General features: G+C 44.4%; 1 protein-coding gene across 2 annotated transcripts in view; it reads right to left on the reverse strand.

Annotated features, from left to right (window-relative positions):
• Positions 1-7,895: 7,895 nt before the first annotated feature.
• Positions 7,896-20,778, reverse strand: part of MST1 (macrophage stimulating 1) — a 1,288,434-nt gene continuing 1,275,551 nt past the window's right edge. For both annotated transcript variants that reach the window (XM_069644177.1, XM_069644176.1), the window contains one exon: positions 7,896-8,192. In XM_069644177.1, the coding sequence (XP_069500278.1) occupies positions 8,031-8,192 (162 nt within the window). In that variant the 3' untranslated portion in view covers positions 7,896-8,030. The remainder of the gene's footprint in view (positions 8,193-20,778) is intronic.

Consider the following 20,778-nt stretch of genomic DNA (forward strand, 5'->3'; position numbering starts at 1 on the left):
AGTCGAAGGATTGGATGTGATATTACGGATGAGTTGTGGTCTAGAATGTGTGGGAATGCTAGACTCTATTCGTTGGGGGCTTGGTTAAAGATCACGTCAGATTAAGATTTTGAACCAGATTTTTTGGACCCACCTCGAATTGGTTGGAACTGGACTGAGGTGATATTGTTGGTACTACTACTGTTGCAATGTTGTATAGTTCTTATTGTCTAGTTTTGTTTGATCGGTTCTGTTTCTTCTATGTGATGAGCAATGCTTTGATCGGTTTTGTATTTTGTAAAACTGAAAATAAAAGGTTAAAAAAATACAAATAAACCTTTCACTGACAACAAAATGTGTACCATTCACAATACCCTTGCTAATTACCTATCTCCTGCTCACTTTTCTCCACCACAACCCTACCTTCCTCTCACGCTACCAGATCTTCCTTTGCCCCACCGACCCTGATGAGATTATTGCCAAACTCCACAAGGCTTACCCATTCCTGTGCCCCTACTGACCACGCATGTTAGGCAGAATCCTGTGCAGTTCCCTTGGGGACCACTGCAAGAAGATTAAGACTACAGGAGTAAGCAGTAAACCCAATTGGTAGCAGTCTGTACCACCCAGATTTACCTGGTAGCTCTGGCTGAGCAGTCAGCCTTCTCTCAAGAAGAGTTAGACAGTATACAGAGGATACACAATAGGGCCAAAAACACAGTAGAACAAGCAAACACTGACCAGAGCTTTGTATCAATAGTATATAATTATTTATTTAACACACTTTAGAAAATACACTAGCACTATTAATCAAAAGCAAGTTCCATCACAATCAGAAAAGTATTTACAACTCCCTTAGCAATTACTAGACAAGTCTAAGTTAAAACACCACTTTTTGTCAAAACAGAGGTGAGCGCGTAACTTAGATGGCACTCCAATAATTAGGTTAAAGTGAGGGGAAAAGGCAGGTCATAAAAATAAAACAGTTCCCAACACTTTTAAGAGACAAAATCAACTTACTGAAGGCAGGGTATACTGTACAGCCAAAGTTCATAGGCCAGGCCCACTTTGAATGGAGCAAGGCGAAATGTGCCCAAGATCACATGGTTTAGCAATGCATTCAAGTCTTTGTAGAAATCTTCAAAAGAGGTTGGGGTGGTTCAAAAGACAAAGTTAGAAGGTCTGGGGGCCAACCCAGTTGGAAAGCCAAGGATTTAAGGGTCAACTTTAGCAATCCGAAGAAAGGGAGGCCAGGTAGAACACAGTACCTTAAAGAGTGAGGAAGCTCCAGCGGTGGCAGTTGTTCCTGGCAGCGGGTGCAGTTCGTGGTTTCAACCAGGGGAAGAGAGGATCTCGTCGAGGAGGAAACTTGGAGTCGTTGCACTGCCCAGGGAAGAAACCAGCCGCGGAGTTCATCAGTGAAAAGGTGCGTTCCTGGTATTCGCAGTCACAGTGGTGCAGCTTGGCTATCCGGCCGCCGGGGTGCTTGGCACGGGCGATTCGAACAAGAGAAGTCCTGGAAGGTGAAATGGTGAACTGGTTGATCGGGAAAGTGGTGAGGTCGTTGCAGCAGGGCTCCACCGGTGGTGCCGTCGTTGCAGATGGATCAGCTTCTCTCCTCTTCGGATTTCTTAGGTCCTGTGGTGACTTCTGAAGTTTCAGTCTCAAAAGCCCTGCTTTTATGCAGAAAACCCCCCATTCAACAGCCTATCTGTCACTCAAACATGTTAAGTGGTGAGCCGGGCGGCTCACCACTGGCCCAATCAGAACAGAGTGCGGCTTGAGTTGCTAAGGCAACGCAGTCCAGGGTATCAATTCCCCCACCCACACATCCTGTGGAACCCAGACAGAGTGGCACCAGTTGGAGGGCTTCTGTGAAGAAGCCCGCCAAAAAGTGGAACAAAGGGTCCAACCTTGGTTGGAGTTACAGAGACGGACACGAACGCCAGTTTAGAAAAGAGTTCTGACAAAAAGACCCAACCGGTGATTTGATATTAAATAAATAAACCAGCTTTATCTTTAACATTGCACCAAAAAGTGGTGCGTTTAAAATCAATGGGAAAATCCCACAGGAAATATTCCGGTGGAATATTTTGTGTGGTAACCACTGCCACCAGCCAGAAACTCGATAAGCGGGGACTGGACAGTGCCCCCTTGAAAACAGACCCAGGGGCAATCGAATTAACCCCTTCTAGTACTTCCACAATATGATGGTTTGTGCTGGTTCTGTTCACAATTTTGGACTAGTAAAGTCAATGGTGACTTTACATGCCCTGGGAGACAGTAGTCAGTTCCAAGGTATGGAGTCTATGTTTGGGGGTCATTATAACACCCTGTGTTACTGCACTGAGGTTGCTGTGTAACACATACATAACAAAACAGATGATATCCTATGGAGTAAAAAAACCCATAGCCCATAAGCACACAAAAAGTCAAAGACATACCTCAAATCATGCCTAAGAGTGGGAGGAAGAGAGTCTCACTCTTAGCAGGAGGAAAAAAAACAAAATCCAGAAAAGCTGCTGGGAGACTCACTAGGTTTGGGAAATTAGCCTTATAAGAGAATTCTCCCTAACACTGCACATTGTGAAGCACATATCTCCCAGCGTTGCTTCACATACTACTTTCCTCCTCAACTCCTCTTGACAATGCCACTTTCCCCCATCCTATAAGACTGCTACTGCCATCCCTCTTCTTAAGAAACCTGTTCTAGATCCTGTCTTGCCAATTGTCACCCTGTCTCTTCTACCACACTATTCCTCAATTCTAAAGTGAGTATTATTCAATCAACTCACTGAATTCCTTGATACAACCTCTGAGACCCTCTTCAATCTGGCTTCTGACCTCTGCAGTGTACCGAGACAGCACTTCTCATTGTCTGTAGCTTCATCTCTTCCTCTCGGCAAGCAAAGCTTGAATTTATTCTTATCAACCTCTTTGCTGCCTTTGATACCATCGACCATTCTGACCTTCCCTCTAAATGAACTCTCCTTGGCATCAGAGATAAGGCCCTTGCTTGGTTTGCTTCATACCTTGTACCTAGACACTTTCAGGTGTCCTGGAACAGTCTTACCTACCCAGACACCCACCTTCATTTTGAAGTTCCCCAAGGGGGTGCCTTTGGTCCAGTTCTCTTCACTCTCTATACTTCTGCTCTTGGTGCCCTAATGTCCTTGCACAGCTTCTCCTATCAACTCTTCGGTGACGACACTCAGATCGTCTTCTCCTTTCACTCCTTGTCCGACGAGCTGTTATCAAAAATGTCAAATTGTTTCTCCGCCATCAACTATTGGACGGCGTCTCACTCGCTCATGCTCAACTCCACTAAGACTTAAATTCTCTACTTCCCAGCCAAACAGACTATCTCTTCCTCTCCTCCTCTTCTCTCCTTCCTTATTCCGCTCGTAACCTTGGTGTCTTCTTCGACCCAACACACAACTTCCCGCTCTTCATCTCCAAATCTGCTGTGGCAGCCAGACTCAACCTCTTCAATTTCAGAAAAATCTGTTATCTTCTTCCTTTCAATATTGCTAAACACCTAATCTCCTCCCTAGTTCTTTCTTGATCGGACTACTGTGCCAGTCTCCTCTATGGCCTTCCCTTCTACACCTGTTCACCTCTGGACTAAGTCCTCAACTTCACGGGCTGCACACTTTTCAACCTTTACCATTTTACCTCAAGCTCTCTGCCGTCGCCAGATTGACTGGTTATCTATTAAACAAAGAGACAAGTATAAACATCTTATCTTCAAAGCTATCCATTGACTCTCCCCACCCTATATGCGCATCTCACTCCCTACTCTCCTCCTCGCTCATTAATATCATCCTCAGTTCACCTCCTTGCCACCACTCGACCCCTATGTACTCCCTCTTGTTTCCGCTCTCTTCCCCCCGCCCCTACTTTGGAATGCTCTTCCTCTCCATGCTACTCCAACTCTACCATTATTTTAATGCAACCTCAAAAGCCTTCTTTCTGAAGAACCGGTTTCCTAGAAGTCTATACTACTGAATTATCCTGTTTTTCACTTCCCCCACCCTTCGTGGGCAAACCTGCAGCACTTTTCAGTCACCCCTCCATCCTTAATTCAGCACTTTCTCCACCATCCTGTTCCTGTGTCATTCTGCCCTGCCCTCGTCTCTGGTTTATGTTTCCATATTCCCCTGCAACATCTCGTCTTCAAGTCACATTCTCTCACCCCGTTGTGAAGAACCCATGTCCGCCTCTCTGTTATTAATGGTAAAATCTGTAAGCGTGTGTGCAAAAATGCATTGCTTTTCCTGTGATTTGTATTAATAAATAAAAATGTCTACACAGTGCTAAGAAGGATTCAGAGTTCCTTTGGCAGCAGTCAGTATGCAGACTATCACGGCCATGTCACAGCTACAGTCCCTTACTGCCACGTGAACATTCGTTATGGATTGATTCCGCTGATTTTGTATCTGGAATTCTGCCACATTTAGCTTTGTTTATCCATTGCCACAGATGTTTATGGATTCATTGGTGATGTGTACAAGCTACATGCAAATATAGTGAGTTGCTGCCAATTATTCAGCCTGGCTAGGCTATAGTAGAGGATTAAGCAGACATCGGAGATTACATTTCTCTATTCAACATTTTGACCTGTTTCAACAGTAGTCCCTTTATAATTGCCCAGCATTTAAAGTGTTAACACAGATTTTGTGTCCAGTAAACGCCACAGCTTTTAATAATATCTGAAAGGGACAACATGTGTGTTATTCCACATGAGGAAATGCACAGAACGTTTATTAACGAGCTCACGCACCTTTGCGTTTACTGATTTCCCTTTATGAACCGTTCCATCTGTGGAATGCTTAATGTTAAGGAAATCAAACTGGACCCATTGCTTAACTTTATTCAACTATTAAACATTTTATTGAATTCCGAATTTCAATGTGTGTGGACCAGCATAAATGGAATAAAAACATAGATAAAAACACTTACTGAAATGACAATAAAAGCAAGAAAAAGCTCTTCTGACTGAGCACGTATTGAGTTTTGGTTATTTAGCCAATTATTGCAATCAGCAGCTGAGAATCATACAAAAAAAACCAAATCAGTTATCCCGCCCCACCCTCGTTTAAATAAAATCTTCAACAAGTTCTGTAGTGCAGATTTAGAATCTTATTTTCTAAGTAACTTCAACACTCCAAGTAGGGTTAACAGTTACAGCAGCAAAACATGTTTTTATACAATACTTCTAGCATGAAACAGTTACAATGCTTTTCCTGACAAAAATAAAGAGGAAAGCCAACACAAATGGTGTGCTTTGACAGGCGGAAGGATGAAGACACGACTCATCAGGGAGGGTGGGACACTGTACTGACTGTGCCTACAGCCCCTCCCATGTAGGTGGGCAGTTGCAGCAACAGGCACATGCTTTCACCCAGACAGCTTATATTCTGGTGTCCAAGACCCTGCATTTTTCAATAGCTAGCCCTGTGGCCCAAATAGGATTACGTCCCAAGAGGGGCGAGGAGGTACAGGATAGCAGGGGATAGAGATTTCTTTGCATTAAAATAAAGAAATAAAGCTAGAACAGCACTTTGCAACATGTTTGGCGCCCATCTTGAACTAGGATTAGCTTCACTGCAAGGTAAGTGGTATTCCTTTATTAAATTGCCAAGAAGCATAAGCAATAACGATGATCACAAGATATACAAGTCTGTCTTTTTGGCTAGTAATTTAAAAATCACTCCATTTGTTTCCACTACGGTTATAGGTGTGAACATTGTTTTCTGCATGGGCTTTGTGTGGGTGGTTTCAAGGTTTGTGAATGAAAGAAATTAGAAAGCAAATAAGGAAGAAAAGAATGCAAAGGCAGATACATTCACTATGATCTATGAGGCATGCTCCAATACAAAGCCCAATAAAGGAAGGAAACCACAAATATGTTCACTAGATAACATCTTGACTGCTTGAGCACCATGCTCAGAAGGAGAACCGGATACAACAGATAGTACAAGAATGGAAATGTTGGAACCTAGCCTAGCTGAAGTGTTAAAATATCTCCATATCGACCAGTGATTATTGTTGTGGGCCACAGGCACCTACCTAAGATGACAGATTTCAGACATTTAGCTATAACCTACAAAAATAGGCATCAACATACCTCTGGAAAAGGAAAAGGTCATTCCTACTAACCCCAACAGTTCACGGCCCCAAGAGATCATCTACATATAATCCTTATTAATGCACTCAGTATTAAGAGTTTTTAAATATTTTCCAAAATATGTCGAGAATATCCATTAATCTCTACTCCTTTCAGGGGTTCAATGGAACACTACGGAAAGCAAAGAGATGAATGGATATTTCTGACGCATCTTGGAAAATATAAAAGTCTGCCACTTAGTGGGATAGACACTTATGTATTTCTTGATTACAGTGAATAAAGGGGAAGAAGGTATTTTTCTTGTATTAACCATTACAGTATTGGAATTGTACATAAAGGGGCATTTTGAATTGAAATGTACCAATGCTGTCTACAATATTGATGCATTTTAGTGAAAATAAGATGTGTGTGTCCAAAATTGTTTACTGTAATATGTAACACAATGGAAATTTAGTTTGAAACGTTTTTGAAAAGAATGTATGGCGGGTAGGCCAGTACGTTTACGTACTGTACTGCATTAGTTGCACATATTTAATGGACAAAACCTACCTACTAGTGAATGAAATGCAATAAAGAAACTCCACACACCCAAAATGGGGTCATTGTGTGCTCTATACATGCTTGAATGCATCTTCAGGACATCAATTCTTTCATCAGGATAAGCTATATTTAACCACTGAGCCATCATCAGCAGTAGCACTCTTCCTCGCCCCAAAGCATCCCTTCCAATCTTTACCTAAGACAGCCAAGAGATTGTAGTTTTAATCATTTACAGAAAGCGGCTACCATGGGGACAGAAGTTCAATCTTGGGGTTATCTGTAATCGTCGTCCCTAAAGATGAAGGAAGTAAGTACTAGGTTGGTGGGGCGATCAACCGCGGTGGCATAACCAAGAGAATATTGATGCATGATCAAATAGGACAGAGTTGGGATCGCAGGAGGGAAATGGAGTGATTAAGTGAGGACATTTGTTCCATGCAGCACTGCGATGTATAGATTTGTGGAAAAGAGGGAAGGTGTAGTGTAGGCAACATGTGCCTTTTAGGCAGATGTGTGACACATTAAGTTGTATTCGGGAGAATGTGTGCCTTAAGCTGGCAGGATAAGATCTACAAGTATTGGGAGTATGTGTCATTTAGGGAAGATTAGTAGGGCAGTGTCCACTTCGTGTCCGCAGAGCTAGTCACTCAGTTGGATTCAACATTTGTTCACTAAGGAAGTGTGCATATGCGAACCACTCCCTTATCAAGCTATCATAGTAATTTAAAAATCACAATTCACAAATACAGTATAGAACATTTTGACAATTTCCAGATGGGGTAAAGGTAACAGTTATGAATTAAGTCCATGATCCATTCCAGGCACGTTGCTCAACTGCTGTTGCTTCTTGGTAAGTAATCCACCAACTGAAATCATAGGAAAATGTAGGACTATTGTGTTCAGTCAGGAGTCAGTTACCAGCATCTGAAGAAGGGGTTTTATGACAGAGTTGTTAACAGAAAAACATATGTATCAATACGTCCTTCATGATATTTATTTTTAAAATGCTACAAGTACTGGGATTGTGTAAACTATTAAGTGTTAGTAAAGTTTGAAATAGAATATAAGAAGACTTGGCTCCTTTGTGCTTTACTCACTACTCTATTTGCAGCACCAACGTTTTGCAACAAAAAAAAACCCTCATAAGGAGCCATGTGCTGTACACAATGAAGCAGGATAAAGTCGTTTATGCTATAGTGTATTTCCCGCGATAATACATACTTTGTCCACGCCAAAGTAGACAGTTCTTCTTGAAAAATAGGTGTTTACAATTCAGAGGCTCCATCAACATACATGCATGTGTGCTGGGCAAAAGCACAGGTTGGTGGGAGTTGAAATGTCCTGCAACCAGCAAACAAACTGCAAATTTCGATTTCCTCCGTCAGTTCATCATTATGACTTTATTGATCCAGTCGACATAGAGGGATGCACGTATGAAGATGGCAGGCTGTCCTGTCCTCCCACATCCCCTCCCATGTATAATAACCCCTTGCAGCACAAAGCAATCATGAGTCAGGCATGCCAAAGGTCCGCCAGAGTCACCCTGAAAGAGAATGAAAGAATGCAACATGAGAAAAATACAACAGGTAAAATCATTGTCTTGTAAAAAATAAATAAAAAAATAAAAAAAGAATGGCTACACCGTAGAAGGCACAATACTACTCAAATGTTACTTTCTCATTCATTATTATTTAATTTATTTTTACAGGACTACAACTACCAGACAGCTGCACAGCAAGCCATTACTTCGGTTTGGAAAACAGTGCTTTAGAAACCTGTGGTGACATGATTAGGATTTAAAGTGCACTCGACCAAATGTATGCCTGCCCCATTTTTTTTACCATTCAACAAACTGGTCTATGACATCGTTATATATAGCTTGCTTATCCAAGTCAGAGTTATTTTTAAAGACAAAGGAATACAGTATCGAAGTGTGGGACTCGGGAGGTGGGCCTAGGGAGGTGGGGCTGCTACTCCTAACACCCAGGGACAGAAAGCGGGATCCCGCTGGGTTGACCCCTCCCCTTAGGGGACAAGGAATTCCCAAGTAAGGGTTTTATTCCACCTCCCTTTACCTCAGAGTTCCAAGTGTTGGTTACATGGGGATTGAACAGGCTCCTTTAAAAGGGAATGTCTTGGTTTCTGATTTGAACGTGTTGCCACCCTTTCATGAAGAGAGGAACCAATGGATTCTAACATTTTGTTCCAGGAAAAAAGATCAAGGTCCCTAGACTCAAACAGAGGAAGTGAGAAACAGCAGAAGAGTGACAAATGCTGGCTTGCTCAGCACAGCGATATGCCGGCGTCCCATCTATGCATTGCCGAAAACCCATCAGTCCAGGACGAGAGGAACAAACGAGACATGACTGAGCAGACCAGTGTGGTGGTGAGAGCGCAAGAGAGACTGCATCCCCTGCAGCGCACTGCTGCTGGAAAGCAGGTACGCAGCCTCATTGTAAGAGCGAGTGCAGGGCGGTAAGTCCACAGAAGAGCCCATGCCAGACTGAGAATCTGCATACCACATAAGGGGGTGAAAGAAATGACAAGCACATCCACTTGAGAAAGCCATAAGGCCCTGCCGGGGCTAAGGACCTGGGTACCCCACGAGAGAGTAAGAAATCTAAGCAGCAAAACAGGTCTGGAAAAGCCCAAAGCCCACACTCAGCTGAGAATACAAGTATCTGACGAGCAGGTGAAGAAAATGACAACATATTCAACAAGGAAATAAGAAGTCCAACAACTCAAGCAACAGTGAGCCAGTGAAACCCATAAACACTCCAAGTTGCAAATGATTTTAAGTTGGTGTGACAGCCATTTTAGGTGTTGTAAATACTGACCAACCCAGGTCAGGAAAACCTATTTCCAAAGAAACCTAATAGACCCAGTATTGTTTGAACTGCCAGACGAGGCTGCTGAGTAGGAGGAAAAACGGAGAGACTTTTTTGTTTGAACTACCACAATAGGCCAAGAGCCAGAAAAGACATTGAGAACTCTCTTGGTCGGGGTCAGAATAACCGCCAAAACTAATCCACCTCAAGGGGGGGAGTAACCTGTAGTATCAAGCTTCATCAGGGAAGTCACACTTGGAGCAGTAATCGGACAGGAGTCAGGCAAGTTTAAAAGGAAGCTTGTTTTTTAGTTACAGGGTTTAAGATAAGTGGTTAGCAGGAAAGAAGCATTGTAGCTTCCACTCAGGTCTAGCTGCCATTCTGCAGTCCTGTCTAACATTCAAACCTGGAACATCCATGTACATAGTTATTACAAATGCACTTAGCATGCTACACACTCCCCTCTCCTACAAACACAAACGAGAAAGTATGGATTCTCTCAGACTCCTAACACAACCTACACATGCATAGACAAAGACCTTGCATACAAATTATAACTTCATCAAAACTTACACCAGCAGACCGAAGAAAATAGCACTACACTCAACCAATGATAAAATAACCTGTCACCTTCTATCCAAGCTACCACACCGCGGATCATGAGCCTGCCATGCTCAAGTACAGACCTGCCCTACATCGAGCAAACCAATCAACTTTCACACCCATCTAACATATACTTGTTCTCCTTTTATCTGGAGCAGCCACCTCCAGATCTTGAAACTGCCACTCTCAAGCACACACTTGTATCCACTTAAATCATACTGACAAACTAAAGGATCAGCCGCCTGCACATGTGGAGATGGAATTCCATTTCTTTCACAGACGAAACAACCATCTCCCTATAGAACCGATAAAAGAAAGGAACAGATAGGAAAGTCACTTACAAGACAAAGATCACATAAAACAGAAATGCATATGGAGAAGTAGCACGTACAGAAAATGCACAATGAATGGATGAATTAAACATTTCCCATGTAAGTGTTTAAGTTAGGAAAAAACTATTTTTCTTAATGTGTTAATTGTACTGCACACTTGCTGTGCATGAGCACCTGCACTTATGGTGCCCACTGCTTCAACAACAAAACACTTTTGCACCTTTAGTGCCAGAAATAAAACCTTCACACTTCCGCTCATTTAGTGCCAGAATTGAACTATACATACTACATTACACCAGTCGTGCTAGGTTACTCACACCTCAATAACTTGAAGCATTACTAAGTTTCATAGTTCATCTTCTCACACTTTTACACAATTAGTGTCAGAAGTCTTCTATAAGCATCATCTACAACCATGAACTTGTAATATTTGATTGATTGCCATCATGTTGGTGACAATCAGCACTTTTTTTTGTTAACATGTTGTATTTCAACTAGGCAACATCGGTTCATCAATCAACCAGCTTACAACCTGTTGATATCGCATCAAAATACATCATCACACTCACCCCTTACACATGTGCCAAAAAGTGAACATTTCTAATATTCCCACAATCTGTACAGGTAATCGCGATCAGTGACTAACCTCAAAATCAAAAATTGCCAAAAGAAGTGGTGCAAGGCATGAATTAGTTTAGCAAACTCTGCTAATCAATTTTTTGAAAATTAACATTTTCTTGATTAGCAATCACACCCATGATTAGCAATGCTGTACTAATATTGTTAATGCCACCAGAAGTCATTTGTACCCCAACACATACAATGAGCAACAGTACAGCATTTTCGTGTACCACTGAAGTAAGACATTTGTGAGATGAGTCAGGCCTTGCAATTTCTTTAAAATTGTGCTAGACCTGCACCTTGAGTAACTTGGTTTATCTACTCTACACCTCAGAGAAATGCACTCGACCCATGGCAACAGGTGAAAATAAAATGTAAATGCTCTTTCTTTAATAATTGTGCACACTTCATGTTTGCCACACTACTGCCACCCAGAGGCCAGCCATGCACATCGAAACCTATTTGGCATTGACTGAAAAGAAAGTAAATGTTAAATAACAGTCTCAAACATACCCTGTATATCGTACTCGCCCTACATAAAATCTACTAAACTACTCGAGTGGGCGACTAGACTTTGCGAGATTTGGATGATTGTCTGTAAAATGTAAAAGGTTAGCTGCATGAATGGACACAAATAGATATGATAAAACTGCTCTGAAAACCGTTTGGCTAGCTATCTCCCAAGGTGCAAATATCAAATGCAATCATAATCATAGCCTGTAGAGCTTGCTTTGACTCAACTACAGTGTATGGTATTGCAGTAGATGTAGAGAGTGGATGGAACTATTGATTCCTAGTATGCGTAAACATCTAGTTAGCTTGGTGTGTTCATTATGTAAGAGGAAAGAAAGCAGGCAGAGTACTGGGAAAACTCAGCGAATATTGTAGTTATCGGCCATCTCACTTTCAGGGAAGCTGGTATGAAGCAAGAGGATGATATGAAACATCAAGGAGTATGGGATCAGCTCATATGTTGAGAGCTTGTTGCATAGATGAATGCAACGAGCAGGCTACAGAACTAGGGTTGCCATCAAAAGCATGTGGCCATGTGATCATGTATGCTTGCAAAACTATTCCCTCATCAATATTTTATTTATTGAGCATTTGTTATGCGCATATACAATAAAAATGCATCTTCCCCAACAAAATGATATCTAGTTGACACTGAGATGTAGACACTAACCTAAACTTAACTGTAAAGCATGGAGATAATGCAGTGTTTTACAGCAGCAATACTGTAATTATGCCTTATGTAGTTCAATGTTTAGACATTTGCATGACGGTTTGAAAAATAAAAGTGAAAACATACTGTTTTTTTGCTAGACAAGATATAGTTGGCTTAATAAAAGATTCTTGCCTAGTACTATTAAGAGTTGAGCAGGTGATTACTGCAACCACTAGTGCTCCATTAGTACCTTTGAATTTTCAGTGACCAGATAAAAGAGGGTTGGCAAGAGAGGAATGTAAGCTGAGCTGCACTTTAATTGAGCAGGGTAACTTAAATAGCTAGCTTTGCTACACAATTGTCAATTTAATTAGCAAACCTACAGAATTGCATGCCAAATTGCTATGCAACACTACTTATGTTATGCCTTGGTGGTGATCAGTCACTACCTTCTTACCTTCTGGCAATACAATGTTAAAATGGAATATAGCTCACCTAAAAAAAATTACATTGATAATAATTACACATATCAAACAAATATATTGGTCTACATGTCTCGACACTCACCAAGTACATGACTGTCACCCATAAAGTATGTACATACAAGCTTTTCATCTCTAAAACGTGTTCATATAACTTATTTGTCCACCACACTAGCTTCTGTTCGCAAAGCATCTTCTTCAACTGTGAACACTACTTTTACATTAATGCTTACACTACACATTTCCAATTTAAAACATTACAGCAATATCACATGTCTGCTAATAAATACCCACTTTGGTCGTGGTGTCAATTTGTGTGTTTCACTTACTGCTACTTATCCTACATATGGATGTACACTGTAAAAGTTACATTGGTCAAAACTCTTCCATTTCTAATCTGCACATGTCTAATTTACAGTGGTAATAACTAATGTTTCTAAACATCCTTGGCTGCATCACAATCAACACCCTACATCCTATAAAAAGAATGTGGATGTAAATTAAGATCATCATGTCTTAACCTCAACATCGCCACTTATTACCTCAGAACATTGTTATTTAAAAGCTGTGTATGGTATAAACTGTTTAAACTATTAACATAGCCCTGCTTGCCACACTAAAAGAGAAATGTAAGATTGTCTTTCCATGCCAGAACTCTCTGCGACCTGATCAAAAGCAGTAAATCCATTTTTTTTATCCATTTGTCACTCATCAGGACGCACAGCGATCTATTCAGCATCCTACTTTGTCCAATGCTCAATTAACTTTCCTGTCACTCACAAATATAACCTTCAAAAAGTAAACAAACTGCTCATTAATGCTGAATTAACTTCGCAGTCACTTGCAAATCCATCCATCTATTTATCATCAGATGGACGGTCTCCCTCCAAGGTCAATAACCTCCACCAGTGAAAAATAATGCTCAATTTGAACTTTCCGTCAAAGCAAAAGACAGACTTCAGCGAAGAATCACACCCAGCATAAATGGTACATCCTGCATGGTTAGTAATGCACTCCGTAGCAGTGTGTTCACCTTTATTTAATCAGATGAAGGGTGCCTCTTCTCCTCATACAGAGCAGCTTGACACTGCTTCCCAGAATCCCCTGCTCACTTATGTGGGCATGTACACATGCATCCGGACGTCCCTTCCTCTAACGTGAGGAAATGCATCATGTACAGGTGTAATGTCATTTTTTGCTACCCGTCAGGAAATCCTACCAATAGCAACATTTGAAAGTGTAGAAGGAAAGTGTAGGTACATTTGAATGGGTATGCACTAGGCACATTCGACAGGCTACGCAGAGGTAGGAAAATGTGATAGGTTAGGAAAATCTGACAGCAAAGGTCGTCAGTTTTTCTTACCCATCAGAAATTCCTACCTACAGCATAGCTCTCAACTCACACGCTTTTGGCGGGTGTCACCCGCCTTGTAAAGGACTGACTCACCCGTCAAGCCTCCTGCACGCCCATTCATTCCAATGGGCGTCTCACCCGCCAAAAACAAAATCGGGTGATTTCACCCGCCTTTGCAACACAAATGGTTGAGAGCTATGCTACAGGAAAATTTGAAAATTCAGAGGTAGGAAAATTTGACAGGGTATGAAAATCTGACAGAAAAGGCCTTGACAGTTTTTCGTACCCATCAGAAATGACTGCCTACAGGAAAATGTAAAAAAAATGCAGAGATAGGTAAATTTGGCAGGGTAGGAAAAGCTATTGTTCTTAATTTACTGTTGTCTTTAGCAAGTTACTACAGTGCCATATTCCACTCCAAAATGGCACCCATTTTAGTATGAAGCTGACCAGATTAAGCTGTGGCATTTGTCGGTCTAGTACATGTGACCGACGCACGCTATATCAGCAAACACTATGGTCTCGTTTTAAATGTGCGCAGAGAATAGCTGACACGATGGAAAGAGGAGAATGCAAGCCCATTAGAGCAGTTTGTATGCGTTATGGGTCAACTCACAGGTTGATTAATGCATTGATCAGTGGCGCGAGTTTCTTGTTTTTATGTCTTGATTCACATCAGATGCAGTTTTTGCACGATAAACAGGGAGTTATGTTACATTTCTGATGTCTGTATCCATTCATCGTGGCATTCTACCACTCTACCAGTAAATGCAGTATTTTGCTTTTTCTTACTGCTGGGAGTAATGAAGTAATTTATGACATTATGACAAACACACTAATTTGCCGCTCCTTGGGTTGTTCCTTCTCTTTTCCACATTTCTTGCTACTTGGGCATTTAAAAAAAAAAACTTTTTGGAGAAGAAAATGGATTTCTGAATTCCATTTTCAGCAAGTAGATTATACTATTGCCAGACATGTAGTTCATAATTGACAATATTTTATCTGGATTAGAGAGGGAGTGGGACGATTGATTACACTACGGTTAATGTCTTTCAGCATTTACAGGGTTATGTTTGTTGATAAGACGCTTGACTAAGTCATTGAAAAATTCAGAATGCAGTGGTAAGTGCTCCTCGAAATATTTATATTTTTGTGAGTACCAAAATGATGTTTAACAGCACTGATTGCAGCAGTTTTTGCACTGTTTCTTATGCGATTCTACACTACAGTACTAAAGAATTGATTTCTTCCGTTTATTGTCAAAAGCGTTTGGTTAAAGAAAGAAAATATTTTTGGAGAACTGTCTCCATGTTAAGAAGAATTCGCCCCCTGAAGAAGTTCTGTTATCTGTATAAATACATGCAGAAGAATTAAACATGTTGGGTTATCGCTAACAGCATGGTTCAGCAGTTATATCAATTTAACATCAGTGTTCATATGAGCCACATATTAGTAGTTAAGTATTTAAAGACCTTCTAAAGGACAGTACGATTTAGAACTTTTTCGTGCTTTCATATTCAATTTTGCATTTTGGGTAGTAGGTTACTACCAGCCTAGGTTCTCGGTTGGTTTTACTAATAAAAGTTTTTTATATGTATGTATCAATTGGTGTCTTTTTTCACTTGTCACCTTAATTGTTTACACATGTCACTTTAAAGAGTTCATTCATGAATTTGTAGTGGTTTTATGTTAAAGAATGTGAATAAAATGTTTTTCTTACACTTTTTGTGTTCCTTAGATTTAGAACTTTGAGTGTTACCATATTTAGACAGGTGTATTATAAATGTTATGCCTGTCGATTAAAATCTTGTTTTTGTTTATTAACCCCTTAACTGCCAAGGGTTTTCCCCCCAATGCTAAGGCCTTTTTAGGTGATATCGATATGTCGCCATTCAAGTCCTTGTCACTTTTTTGTTACATGCGCTACCTCGGCCAAATTTGGCCCCTTTTCTCCCCACATGTAGGCAGTCATAACGCCACCAAGGAATCCTAGTTTGCTGTATGGAGGTGAGAGAAAATAACCAAAAAGGGAGAACATTTTGGGGGTTTTCAGAAAATGACAATAAAATGATGTACAAAGAGGCCTTTGGTTCTTTCCTTGTAAGAGCCAGGAACAAATGGTTTACTGTGCTGAATTTGCCATTTTCCAGGCTTTCAAGAACAGATTGAGTGGAAACCAAAAACACATTTTTTTATGGTGTCATCCATTTTGTGAGTGGTAGGCAATTTTGCCCTTTTTTTTCCAATAGGACATGGGTGGACGGAATGGAAGAGGAGGGTAGGAAAGCTGAATGGGAAGAGAGAAATCATACATTTCTGAAAAGTAGACGAAAATCAAAGTTTAGGAAGGAACATGTTACGTACCTGTAACTGTTGTTCTCCAGCATGAGTCTGGCATGGATTCACATGCTCATGAATATTCCCCGTCGTCAGGCTGGGAATACTCAGTAAAGAAAAAAATCAGTTTCAGTTTCGTTTCTGAACGGTCTTTCTAGTAGTAACCAATCACAAGTCTCTGGGTCATACTGCCCCAGCCATTGACTGCCCTCTCCCTTAGCCCCTCCCCTGGTAGCCATCCTCAGATTTGGTAGCATGTAAAGTGACAGTAGGACCAAGTGAAGAGCCGCAGAGGGGTTTGAGGGAGGGTTCGCATGTGAACCAATTCCAGACCCATGCTGGAGAACAACAGTTATAGGTAAGTAATGTGTTCCTTCTCCATCATGGGGTCTGGCATGGATTCACATGCTCATGAATACAAGAATACATAGCAGTACACACACGCACAACCACGGGAGGTGGCAAGGCTCAACATTAAGCATCTCTTACCTCCTCACCAGGCCCACCTTCAGGCGAACAGGTTGCGCAGCACTGCCTGGCCGACTCTGGACTCCTCCCTGGAATACTGGTTGACGCAGTAGAATCTCGTGAAGGTGTGCGTCGACCTCCACGTAGCAGCCCTGCAGATGTCCAGCAGGGGCACACCAGATAGGAATGCTGTGGTAGCAGCGATTGCTCTGGTCGAATGGGCTCTCGGATGGCCGGGCAACGGTTGGTTTGCCAATCGGTGACAGTGCATGATGCAGCTGGAGAGCCATCTGGAAATGGAAGCCTTCGAGAGGGCCTTCGCTTGGTTCACAGGTCCAAAGTTCACAAACAGCTGTGATGTCTTCCGAAAACTCTTTGTGGGGTCCACGTAGAACTTCAGCGCTCTAGCCACATCCAGCGAGTGCAAAGTCCTCTCGGCCGGCGACAAAGGCGACCGGAAGAAAACAGTTAACACCAAGGGCTCGTTGAAATGGAAGTCCGACAGCACCTTGGGCATGAAGGAGGGGTGCATCCTCAGCACCACCCTCGTCTCGTGGAAAGTCAGGTACGGAGGCTTGCAGGAAAGGGCCTGGATCTCTCCCACTTGTCGTGCGAAGGTGATGGCCACAAGAAACATGATTTTTCACAACAGGAACTTCAACGGCACAGAATGCAGAGGCTCGAATGGCGGCCCCGTGAGCCTGGTCAGCACCACGTTGAGCTCCTACGCCGGGGCCAGAGCCTTCACCGGCGGGAAACGATCGGAACAGTCCCTTCATGAACTCCTTCACCAGGCAATGGGACCACAGGGATGAGCGCCCCGGAGTTCTGGTGTAGCGGGAGATAGCCGCCAGATGGATTTTGATGGAGGCATGGGCCAGCCCTGCCTTGGCCAATGACAATAAGTATGGCAGCACTTGAGGGGCCCTAATCCGCAGAGGGTTATTCTGTGAGCAGCACCAGACAGGGAACCTCTTCCACTTATGTCCATAGCACTTGAGAGTTGAGGACGCCCTGGCCTTTGCAAGCACCTCCTTGCAGTCCGCCGGGATATCGTACCCTCCAAACTCTAGTGCTGCAGGAGCCAGGCCTGCAAGTTCAGCAACCCTGGGTCGTGATGGAGGATGGCGCCTCCATCTCTGGCGAGGAGATCCGAGTCCGTCGACAGCTTGACTGGGGGGGACACTGACAAGTCCAGAAGGTCCGGGAATCAGATCTGTCTCGGCCACGCCGGTGCGACGAGGATCATCCTGCATTGGGACCTCTTGAGTTGGTTGATGAATCGCAGCAGCAATGGCAACGGCGGGAACGCATACTGGAACAGGCCGTCCCAGGGGAATGAGAAGGCATCGCCCATGCTCCCTGACCTGGGAAACCTGCTGCTAAACCTCCGGCACTTGGTGTTCACCGCCGTCACGAATAGGTCGATCTGGGGGCTGCCCCATCGTTGGAATAGCCGATCCACTTGATCCTGCCACAGCTCCCACTCGTGGCACGAGCGCAGCTCCCTGCTGAGCGAGTCAGCAATGGTGTTCTTTATTCCTGTCAGGTGGAAGGGCACCAGAAACATCCCCTGGGCGACGGCCCTGTGACACAGATCCTGGGCCTCCTTAGATAGGGCTGGGGATCTGGTGCCTCCCTGCTTCCGGATGTAGAACATTGTGGTGGTGTTGTCGGTGAATATCCTCACCACCTTGCCCTTGAGGGACGGGAGGAACGACCCGAGGGCCCAGAACACGGCTCGGAGCTCCAGGACGTTGATGTGTAGTGACCTCTCCTCTGGAAGCCAAAGGCCTCTTGCGTGGAGATCTCTGGTGTGCGCTCCCCATCCCTTCAGGGAGGCATCCGTCGTCACCGACTCCTGATGTGCCGGGGTCTGGAAGTCCGAACCCGCCGCCATATGTGCGCGGGCGCCCCCCCACCGGATCGCTTGATGGAAGGTCTCGTTGAGCGAGATCCTGTCTTCGAAGCTGCCCGCCGCTTGCGTCCACCGGGCGTCGAGTAACTCTTGCAGTGGCCGTATCCGCATTCTGCACAGACGCACTAGGTAGATGCACGAGGACATCAAGCTGAGAAGGGATTTGACTGACCTCACCCTGGCCACGTCCATGGTCAACAGCCGTTGCACCTTGCCCATGATGGCCTTCGTCCTTTCCTCCGACGGGGAGGCCAGTCGCGCTACTGTGTCGAGCTTGGCTCCCAGAAACAGTGCGACTTGAGACGGAACCAGGTGGGATTTGGTGAAGTTGATGGAGAATCCCAGATCCGTGAGCAGTTGGACAGTCTTCGCTGTGTGCCCGACGGCGAGTGCTCTTGTCTTTGCTCGGATGAGCCAATTGTCCAGGTAGGGGTAGACCTGGATCCCCTGCAGGCGCAGCCGCACCACCACTGGTGCTAGGCACTTGGTGAATATCCTGGGCACCGACTTCAATCCGAAATGAAGGGCCTTGAATTGGTAGTACGAATCTGAGAAACTTTCGATGTCCTTTTAGAATGGGGATGTGAAAGTAGGCATCCTCCAAGTCCAGCGACGATAGGAAGTCGCCTTCCTCCAGCTGCCCCAGCACGTGCTGGAGGGTGACCATCCAGAACTTCTGGGCCTTGACGTACTTGTTTAATCGATGAAGGTCTAGGATGGGTCGCCAACCGCCGTTCTTCTTTCTTACGAGGAAGTATCGTGAGTACACTCCGGAGCCCCGGAGCCTCTTTGGGACGAGCTCGATGGCTCCTTTCTTCAGAATCGCCCTTACTTCCAGCAGCAGTTGAGGGACATGGTTTTCTTCCCTGGCCACGGGTGGAATGCGGGGGCACTTCTTTAGAAACTCGAGAGTGTGCCCGCGGGCCAGGGCATCCAGCACCCATCGGTCGGTGGAGATGGACTCCCACATGCAGACGAAATTCGCCAGTCGGCCGCCCACCGGGGTGCTCAGGTGGGGGCCCGACGCTACGGCCGGTTCAGTCCTGCTTGGCAGCGGCCTTGCCGCCTTGGCCTCCTTGGCGACGACAACAAGATCCTCCTGTTTTGCCGCGTCCTCTGTAGGCCTCCTGTGATGAGGAGCGGGCTGCCTGGCGGTAAGTCTAGGAGCCGCCGCCGAATCCTTTGGAGGCACCTTGCTTGCCTCCGGAGTTCCGAAAGGGCGGCCGTTGATGCTGCAAAACCCCCAAGGCCCGGGCCGTCTCCGTGTCGGCCTTGATGGCCTGCAGTGACTCGTCCACTGTCTTGCCAAACAGGTTATTTCTGTCGAAGGACATGTCCAAAACTCTGGTTTGCATGTCCTGGAAGAAATCGGTTGCTTTGAGCCAACCACGCCGTCGAAGACAAACACTGTTGCCCAACTGGCAGAAACCGGTGTCAGCAATGTCCGTGGCCACCGTTATGGCATGGTCCGACGCCAACTCGCCTTCCTGCAGGATCTCCAGGGCCTCAGCCCTCTTGACGTCCGGGAGGAAGTCCAGCAGAGGAGCGATCTTAAACCAAAGCTCCCTGTTGTAGCGGGCCACAATCGCTAGGGCGTTGGCCGCTTTAATCATAGTCGCCGCCGACGAGATGACCCGTCACCCCATGGCGTACAGTTTCTTCCCCTCGCCGCCCGGGGGGGAGGTTGAAGTCGAAGCCGTAGCCCCTGCCGCCTTCTTTTTGGCCGCTGCCGAGACAACCGAATCCTGGGTCGGCTGCGCCCTAAGGCAGAGAGGGGCGGAATCCGGGACACGGTACTTCTCCTTGTACCGGTCTCACTTGGCAGGGGTCGTGGACGGGTTCTTTAGGAGCATCAGCCCCTTGTCCCAGATGTCGTCAAGTAACGGGACCGAGAGGACAGTCTTCCTTTTGGCCAAACGCCGTTGATAGAGGAAACCTTCCTTCTTCTGTTCTTCGGGGAAGAGCTCGAAGAGCTCGGATGCCCTGGCTATCATGGCGTGAAAGGAGCCAATTTCGTCGGG

Source organism: Ambystoma mexicanum, chromosome 2p (genome assembly GCF_040938575.1).
Source record: "Ambystoma mexicanum isolate Mex_15411 chromosome 2p, UKY_AmexF1_1, whole genome shotgun sequence".
Lineage (NCBI taxonomy): Eukaryota > Metazoa > Chordata > Amphibia > Caudata > Ambystomatidae > Ambystoma > Ambystoma mexicanum.